At 38.1% G+C, this 9959-nt stretch overlaps 1 protein-coding gene across 2 annotated transcripts in view; it reads right to left on the bottom strand.

Moving 5' to 3' along the window:
• Positions 1–6583: 6583 nt before the first annotated feature.
• MBIP (MAP3K12 binding inhibitory protein 1) overlaps positions 6584–9959 on the bottom strand; it is a 44374-nt gene continuing 40998 nt past the window's right edge. Inside the window, exon 9 of one of the 2 annotated variants that reach the window (XM_060098163.1) lies at positions 6584–7143. In XM_060098163.1, the coding sequence (XP_059954146.1) occupies positions 7036–7143 (108 nt within the window). In that variant the 3' untranslated portion in view covers positions 6584–7035. The remainder of the gene's footprint in view (positions 7144–9959) is intronic. The other variant, XM_060098164.1, reaches the window with a different exon arrangement.

Below are 9959 nucleotides of genomic sequence, written 5' to 3'. Positions count from 1 at the left end.
AATGAGTAAAGAATATTTGAAGCATTTTGTCCTACAAGGATGGGTTGTTTTTGAAAGTATACCAACTTTTTACATAGAGAAAGCAACTTAAATGTTTACTTTTTAAAAAGCATAAGCATGTGAATATTTTGCAACCCAAGGATTTTCTCACAATTTTATTCATTCCTCTTGACTAAAGTTTCCTAGAGAAACTGCATGGGGAAGTGACCTCATGTCTTTAAATTTCTTGAAACCATTAAAAAAAAATCTTGGAAAGTGATTTTATCTTGCCTAAATACATGATAATTTTTTTTTTTTTTTTTTTTTTTTTTTTGCGGTATGCGGGCCTCTCACTGTTTTGGCCTCCCCCGTTGCGGAACACAGGCTCCGGACGTGCAGGCTCAGTGGCCATGGCTCACGGGCCCAGCTGCTCCGCGGTATGTGGGATCTTCCCAGGCCGGGGCACAAACCCGTGTCCCCTGCATTGGCAGGCAGACTCTCAACCACTGTGCCACCAGGGAAGCCCCATGATAATTTTTTTACTTTGCTACTATTATAAAATTAATATTGGCATATGAATTTTATAAAGCTCTTCATATTTAAAAAATATATCTTAATTCTCAACATACCAGGAAAAATACCATTACCATCTGTGTCCATTAATCTTAAAGTTTAAAACTATATATTTTAAGTCATATCATGAATAATTTACAGAAGTATAAAGGGATAGCCTAATTTAAAACTTTGAAAAGAATTTAAACACAGTAAACACAATTTTTATTTCATTTTTTTTTTGGCTTTGAAGTTATATATATACTTGAAATGAGTAATGTCAGTTGAAGCTAACTAACGGCTCATTACCTGCCATGCATGAACCTGGAATATATCCATCTTGTTAATTGTGACTCCAGATTTCAAATACATTTCTATTAGGTTCTGGCTTATCATTACTCTGGTTCTTCTTGCATGTGCATTACCAAAATGCAATACTTTAAAACACTTTGACATAATTTTTTGAAGAAGGATGGCAATGATTGGAAAACATTTTAATTTTTTGATTTAAAAGTACAAATTAGAATAAGTCCAGTAATTTTTTCATTTCTACATCATTTATTTACTTTCAGTCACATTTGTGTACATACCTGTCTTCAGCATATTTCACTTAGGAACTATATCAAGTAAATTTTGGTGGCTAAACGTCATAAAAGGTGAAAGAATACTGCCAAACTATCTACTTAGCAAAATTAGATGGTCCAGGTCCTTGTCGTAAAATATTGCATGATGAAGCGCTTCCTGTTGAGTAAGTGGATGAGAATACCATATTTGCTTGTTGTCCTTAGAAATGTATGGTTCACTCATCCATTCTTGAGTTTGAGAAAACTCATTTAGAATATGTACCTGAAGACTCATGGTCTGAGGTTTTGCCTACATGATCAGTGTCATCAACATCATTAGGATTTAGCCTGTCCTCTCTTTGCATTCACCTTCTGATTCTCTTAATAATTGTGAAAATTCCTCTGTTAATGTTCTCCTACTTGCCATTATGGTCAAAATGAAAAATTCTAAACTCTCAACTGTACTACTCATTGAAAGCCTTTAAAAAAAAAAAAAAGACTCAAAAGCTGGTGTCTTTCCAGAATTTTATACCTTCTCAAAAGATGATGTTAATACTGGGGGCAATGCGATATGAAAACTAAGGATGAAGTAATAGTGATCATTTATTGTAAAATAATTACATGGGTATAATTAATTAGTAATGATTAAATAATTCCTGAGCTAATGAAATAGTAAAATATCTCAAAAGATGTAGGAAAAATTGAATAAAATTCAGTCACTGAGATTCCATTATGTATCTTAGAGTTATAAAAGGGTCCAATGGACACGCATAGGGATTGAAAGATATAATGAATTTTATTATATTTTTAAAAGGTAGATTTTCTCTTTATCCCCGGGAGAATATTAAGAAAAAGTAGAAGTCATGAAATATCAATGCTTATAAATAGTTAGTTGCTCAAAACAAAACAAAAACTAAAATTTTGTCCAGTGGACCCAGATGGTATCTCTAGGGTTAACAATCATAAAACATTTTCAGTTAAAGTAACAGGCAAAAAAGTACTTCTTAAAGAACTAAAAACTTTATAAAGCGGCAGAGATCACAGGGGCAGAGTTCCCAGCCCATGCTTTCTTTCCCCATAGGGCTGGGCAAGTGTGGCTATTTTTGTTCTTCTAGATCCTAACACTCAAGCCAAAGATAACTGGCCCAAGTGTGGACAGCTGACCCAAGTTGAGAATATGAATTCCTCTTTTTCCAGATTTTGAATCATAAGAAACAAACACGAGACACTGGAACCAAAGGGCTACGTCTAAGCTAACAGCGCCATGGAGCCCAAAGTCTCGAGCAAAATCAAACTGCAAAGAGGCAGGAAAGAAGACATCTTTCGGAGAAGCCAAGCTACAAACAGAGTGAAGCAGGTATGCAGAATCTAGACAACATGCCCCAGTGCGGGCAAGAGGGTAACCAATCCTGGCTGAACTTCCGCCAATTTGAATTATTCACGTTCTTTATAACGACACCCCTTTACTTAAGTCAGAATTGGTTTTCTGTTTCTTGGAAACAAGAAATCCCTAAAACAGAAATCAGTGCCAGGAATAGGATTGTAATAGGCTCTATGTAGAACTAGCTGTGGAGTCACGGCAGAGGGATGGGGTAAAGGCAGGGGTGAGAGACAGAATTCCCAATTCCATTGAAAACGGGTGGCATAGAAGTAAGAGGTGGCAAAATACCTAAACAACTGCCCAAAGTCTCTTGGGCCCAAGCCACATGTCACTAAAGCCAAAGCTTCAGATTTAAGTAATCAAATGTTGAAATGTAGGAACGTGTTAATTGCCTTTGGACATAATTAAAAGTCAGTGGCAATGAGTTTTCTGTACCAGGTTGTCTGGCTAAAAGTAGATAGGAAAAAGCAGGAAATTACATATCGATGTTTCATAAAGGGAATTCTCTTCTGCTGAGATTGTTGAAGGTAAGATCCAGATATTATTCATGAATTTGGAAAAGCTCAGGGCTCAGGAGCCTAGCAGTTGAAAGGATGATAGCTAGACTAGTTCAGCCCTTTTCCACAGGATAAGCATGCCTATTACCCCCAGCCCCCAATTTCCAAACCCTAGTAAAACACGTCCCTAGATTGGAATATAACCTGTGGAGGGGAGGGATTTTTAAGGGCAGGCTAGGGAAGAAGTGCTTCCTGTCCTACAATCCTCTTTCAAGTCACTTTTCCTCCTTTATTCTCTTGAGGACAGAGCCATTAAGAATAATGGGGTCTAAGAAGAGCTGAATAACAAAAATCCTGAAGGGAGTGGTCATTAGGTGGCCTGGTGATTAAGGGAGCAAGCTTACTCCCTCCCCCCGCCCACCCCAGAAATTCTTGGCATCACCTTTTAGTCAGTGATTCACTCAAGAAAGACAATGACTGGAAGCCCACTGAAATACTGGGTAGTTATCACCGGAAGAACCTGTCTTAAACAAGCAACTATACCAACTCACGCCAACGGCCTCTTCTGGAGGCTCCGACTCAAGCAGAAAAGGATGCTGGCACCAGACATTACTTACTGTAGAGAGGAGGACTCTCTAATGTCCTTCAGAAGAGTAAGTCTGAAGGGTAACAGAAAAAGGAAATCCTTCTAATGGCCAGATCCTAGGACTGTCAGACATGACTTAGGAACATATTCTACTGCTAAGAGCCAAGAAACAGATATGTGGTATATTTATTTAGGGGCAGACTAGTGACCAGTATATGATCCTGTTTTCTAGGTTTCTTCCCCACCTCTAAGTCATCCTCCTTTTCTCATCGATCATTTTTGTTGAGGTTTTTCCTACTGTATTGCTGATGTGATCGTAGTACAGTGTGCCAATAAACCCAGAGGAGGTCATTCTGTCAGGATGGTGATTACAAGCACTGGATAGAGACTGAAGGGCAGACATTTGTTGCTGTACCTATAATACTGGATGACATTAGGCAAGATTATCTTGAAGGATAAGTTTGTTCTGCAGAGTAGAGATATAGTGGTAAGACATTAGTGGAAACAACTTGTCCACATGCAGTTCTTGGGAATGATTTTAAAGCCCCATTTTGTTTTTTTTTACCAGGTGACCCCATTTTCAAGGCTTCCACAAACATGGTACAAGACTGTGTGTACAGTGCATATTCCTATGAAGAGGTCCTGCCCCATCATCCTGGCCACAACTGACTGAGACCCCTGATGACACTGAGATTCAGTCTCTGAGGACCTGAACTAAGATACAAAGACAGGTAAGCAAGCAGGGGTCAATGGAGTTGCGAGGCTCTATAGAGCTGGGTTCAGAGTGTGCACCACGGAAGTTCAAAGGCATGAACAAGCCAAGGTGATGGAGACAGGGCTAACATGTCACCCATGTGAGGAAGCAGAAATGAAGAGGCCTTCAGAGAAACCAGTTCACAGAGAGAGAATAAAGCAGATGCATAGATGCTTATGTGTAATAGAAAAAGAATGAGGAAGACAGAGGGAAAGAGACACAGAGGGAGAGGGAGAGCAGAAAACAAGGAGGGTAGGGGACAGAGACAGAACTAGGCAGAGCCAGAGGCAGCTAGAGACACAGAGAAAGAGACGAACCGAACCACTGGTAACTTTCTGGATGCCACACTGTCAAGCTATACTTCCTGCAATTAAATTCCAGGTTTCTGATGCTTTTTAACAATTCGGCTTTACAAGCTATTTTAGGTAGATTTCTGATTCTTGCAACCAAACAATTATTGAGCTAAACATCTGCTCCTTGATTATACCTGCTTTAAAAAAAACATTTCTTTTTACTGCAGTATAGTGGATTTACAATATTGTGTTCCAGGTGTACAGAATAGTGATTATTTTTGCAGATTATGTTCCAATATAGATTATTACAAGATAATGGGTATAATTCCCTGTGCTATACAGTAAATCCTTGTTGCTTATCTATTTTACACATAGTTCCTGTTAATGCCATACCCCTAATCTGTCCCTCCTCACTTCCCCCTCACCTTTGATGATGGCAGGTTTGTTTTCTAGGTCTGTGAGTCTGTTTCTGTTTTGCATATTACATTCATTTGTATTTTTTTAGATTCCCCATGTAAGCAATGTCATAAGTATTTGTCTTTCTCTGTTTGACTTCACTAAGCATGATATTCTCTAGGTCCACCCATGTTGGCTGCAAATGGCAGTTATTTCATTTTTATGGCCAGGTAATATTCCACTGTGTATATATACCACATCTTCTTAAGCCAATCATCTGTTGATGGGCACTTAGGTTGGTTCCATTTCTTGGCTATTGTAAATAGTGCTGCTATAAATATTAGGGTGCATGAATCTTTTTAAATTAGTGTTTTTGTTTCCTCTGGATATATACCCAGGAGAGGAATTACTGGATCATATGGCGGTTCTATTTTTAACTTTTTAAGGAACGTCCCCAGTGCTGCACCAATTTACATCCCAACCAACAGTGTATGAGGGTTCCCTTTTCTCCACACCCTCTTCATCATTTATTGTTTGTAGATTTTTTGATGATGGCCATTCTGACCGGTGTGAGGTGATACATTGTAGTTTTGATTTGCATTTCTCTGGTAGTTAGTTGAGAAATGATGTTCAGTATCTTTTCATGTGCCTGTTACCCATCTCTGTCTTCGGAAAAATGTCTATTCAAGTCTTCTGCCCATGTTTTAATTGGACTGGGTTTTTTTGATAGAATTCTATGAGCTGTTTAAATAGTTCGAATATTAACCCCTCATCAGTTGCATCGTTTGCAAGTATCTTCTCCCATTCTGTATGTTGTCTTTTTGTGGATGGCTTTCTTTGCTATGCAAACCTTACAAGTTTAATTAGGTCCCATGTGTTTATTTTAGCTTTTATTTCTGCTGTATTGGGAGACTGACCCAAGAAAATATTGCTACAATTTATGTCAAAGACTGTTTCACCTATGTTCTCTTCTCAGAGTTTTATGGTTTCATGTCTTATATTTAGGCCTTTTAACCATTTTGAGTTTACTTTTGTATACTGTGTGAGGGAATGTTCTAATTTCATTCTTTTCCAAGTAGCTGTCCAGTTTTCCCAGCACCACCTGTTGAAGAGACTGTCTTTTCTCCGTTGTATATTCTTGCCTCCTATGTCATAGATTAATTGATCATAAGTGTGTGGGTAGTAGCTGCATCTTTTAAATGTTTAGTTTGCAACTATGGAAATATAGGTACTGCCTAATATAAAACTGGGGCACTCCAAAAAGGTGAGGCTCTCAAGGGAGAGGGACTATATAAGTTGTAACATTTTAATTACTTTCCAAAGACACACTTGGTTTTAGTCAATAGTAATAGCTAACGTTTACTAAGCACTTCTCTTAGGCCAGACAGTTTCAAAAGCTGTACATGCATGATTTCAACAACTGTTCATAACAAATGTAGGATATATTATCCTACATTTTACAGATAAGGAAATTAAGGCACAAAGAAATTAAGTAACTTGTTAAGGTCACACAGTCAATAAGGGGATAAAAGGTATGATCTACTATTTAGATTAAATTGACACTTAGAAAAGAATATATGCATTCATTTAAAACTCACTTCAAATTTTTATTGAATGCCTATTATGTACAAAGTACTGGTTTAAACTAAAACTGGTTAATATCAATGTTACAAATATAAAGTCTTCTTAAATATCACTATTCAAAATAAACCTTTCTGTGGTAAACACACACATACACGTGAAGATGTACTTTCAAATTAAGTTTTTCAATTTCCAAAGTACCTCCTTTAAAACAGAAGGGAATAAATTCCAACAATGCTATTTTCAATGCATTAACTATTTTAAAGTACACTGGAATATTTGAAGATTGCTTGCTGCCAAGTGGACTCACCTTGATTTCAGAGGGACATCTACATTAATAAATACACTGCAATTAATTAAGTGGATATGTAAGTAAGTTATACACACATATCTAAAAATGTAAGTAAGTTATACACACATGTCTAAAAAAGTAAAATGACAATGAGGAGTTTTTCATGGAAGGTGATGTGTCACCATGGAGTCTGCTTCTCTTGATTTTCTGAGCAGAGCTTGCTTGAGGGCACTAATTTTCTCATCAAGTTCAGCGAGTGAATAGTTCTGCTGTAAACAATAACACAAACTGCTGAAGTATCTTAATGCAGATAAAGTTCTATAAATATATAAAATACCCAAAAGCATGGTAAATACCCTTTTCTCATGAGAAGTTAAAAACTGAACTATACATTAATGTTGACTATACTATAAATTTAAAGGCATAAAATAAGGCTTAAATATTTCTTACTTTTGCTTTTCTAATGACTAAGCTCTCCTGTTGCTACAATTTATGTCAAAGACTGTTTCACCTATGTTCTCTTCTCAGAGTTTTATGGTTTCATGTCTTATATTTAGGCCTTTTAACCATTTTGAGTTTACTTTTGTATACTGTGTGAGGGAATGTTCTAATTTCATTCTTTTCCAAGTAGCTGTCCAGTTTTCCCAGCACCACCTGTTGAAGAGACTGTCTTTTCTCCGTTGTATATTCTTGCCTCCTATGTCATAGATTAATTGATCATAAGTGTGTGGGTAGTAGCTGCATCTTTTAAATGTTTAGTTTGCAACTATGGAAATATATGTTCATATATTATATGAACTTTATACTTTTTGAAAGGATTGTAAAAACATTTTTTCAACTGACTATTCTCATAATCAATAGTAAAAAAAAAAAAACAAACCAACTTACATAGTCCCTCTCCCTACGTGTGCTTAAAATAACTGGAAATTCTCTTTTGATTAACTGCAATCAACTACCTCTCCTGGAAAAAATGGATACTCTCAAATATACTCAAAATTTTACAATCAAAAAAATAAGTAGAGGGGGATCAAGATGGCAGAGTAGGAGGATGTGGAGCTCACCTCACACATCAAAAATATATCTACATGTGGAACAATTCTCATGGAAAACTAACTGGAACCTGGCAGAAGAACTGTACAACCAAAGCTGCAAGGAAGATCTCTAGGAAACCAGGTAGGACAGAAAAAAAAAACCACATCAGGTCAGGACCTGTGCCCCTGGGAGGAATATGTAAGGAAGAGAAGGTTGGCATGGGTGGACCCTGGCATTGGGGAGAAAGCAGGTTAGGCCACAATCCTGAATTCCAGTCCTGGGGTCCTGCACAGGGGTGAGAAGTGCCCTTGCCTGCTGGGAAATCCACTGGGACAGAGAAAAGGGCTGGAGAAACCTAGACTCTACCCAGGAGGAGTACGTGTGCAGGCTTCACAATAATCAGAGTGGAGAGAGCCTTGCACTGGTGGCTCATTACACTTCCCAATCTGAAGGGGTGAACACCCCCGGCCCTGGTCACACTCCACACCACAGCCTGCGAGATCTGGGCCAACTGAACCCTGGGAAAAGACTTGGTCTAGTGATGCAGAGACAGAACAGGGTGCCTAGAGTATGATCCGGGTGGGGCAGCCATTGTCAGAGCACTCAGGAACACAGTGGTTCGTCTCCCAGTGAGAGTGCGCTAGAATGTCCAGTCCACACTGCAGCTTAGTTATAGATTCTAAGAGAAGATTGCCACAGAGGCAGCCCAGATCTCAGGCAGCAGTGCAGCCACCTCAATTCCTGCAGTCACAACACTCCTCCATGCCATACCTTTGCACTAGATCTGGGACAAATACAGTAGAGGAAAACATGCAGCCTTGGGCTGCTTCTAAGCAGAACCACAATCACCTCCTTGGGGCAGGGCACACAGGAGCCTGATCTAACCCAACCCTCTGGACTTCTACAACAACTGTGAAATAGACCCCACCCTTGACAGGGCAGTGACAGCAACAGCAGAGAGAAAGCCCTGCCTCACACTGCACAGGTTTTAGATACTCCAACACCAACCATATCCCCTATTAAGGGGATAATGGCCAGCACACCCAGAGGAAAGACGTGGCTGTCATCCATACTAAAACCATCCCTTGCACCAAAGACACTGGATACAGTTTACACAGGAATGTCCTCACATAGAAACAATCCTTCAAGAAGACCACAGTAGATAACTTTCTGCCTCTATGAATTTAGGAGAAACAGTTAAGTAAAATATATAAAACAAATACTAACAGACATAAAAGGAGAAGTTAACTATAATGCTAGAGACCTTAACAGCCCACTGACATCAATGGACAGCTCATCCAGACCAGAAAGGAGTAAGGCAACAGAGGTACTAAATGACACTATTTACCAATTGGACTTAATTGATTTCTACAGGATGCTACATCCAAAAAACCCAGAATATACATTCTTTTCAATCATGCATGGAATGTTCTCTAGGATAGACCATATACTAGGTCACAAAACAAGCCTCAACAAACTTAAGAGGACAGAAATTATTTCAAGTATCTTTTCTACTGAAAATGGTATGAAACTGGAAATCAACCACAAAGACAAAAACAGGAAAATGAGAGTAAAGAACATACATGCACTAAAAAACCAATGGGTGAATGATGAAATCAAAGAAGAAATCAGAAAATGCCAAGACAAACGGAAATAAGAAACACAACTTTACAAGATTTATGGGATGCGACAAAAGCAGTTCTAAGAGGGAAGTTCATAGGGACATAGGCCTTCCTCAAGAAAGAAGAAAAATCCTAAACAACCTAACATACCAGCTAAAATAATTAGGAAAAGAACAAACAAAACCCAAAGTCAACAGAAGGCAGGAGATAATCAAGATGAGAGGAAATAAATAAAAGAGGTCAAACAAAAATACAAAAGATCAACAAAACCAAGAGGTGGTTTTTTTTAAAAGACAAGCAAAATCAACAAACCTTAAGCCAGGCTCCCAAGAAAAAAAGAGAGGACCCAAACAAAATAAGACTTGAAGAGATATAACAACTGATACCACAGAAATACAAAAAATAATAAAAGAATACTATGAACAGTTATA

The sequence above is a fragment of the Mesoplodon densirostris genome, chromosome 4, assembly GCF_025265405.1.
Source record: "Mesoplodon densirostris isolate mMesDen1 chromosome 4, mMesDen1 primary haplotype, whole genome shotgun sequence".
Taxonomy (NCBI): Eukaryota; Metazoa; Chordata; class Mammalia; order Artiodactyla; family Ziphiidae; genus Mesoplodon; species Mesoplodon densirostris.
This window is presented reverse-complemented; position numbering and strand designations above follow the sequence as displayed.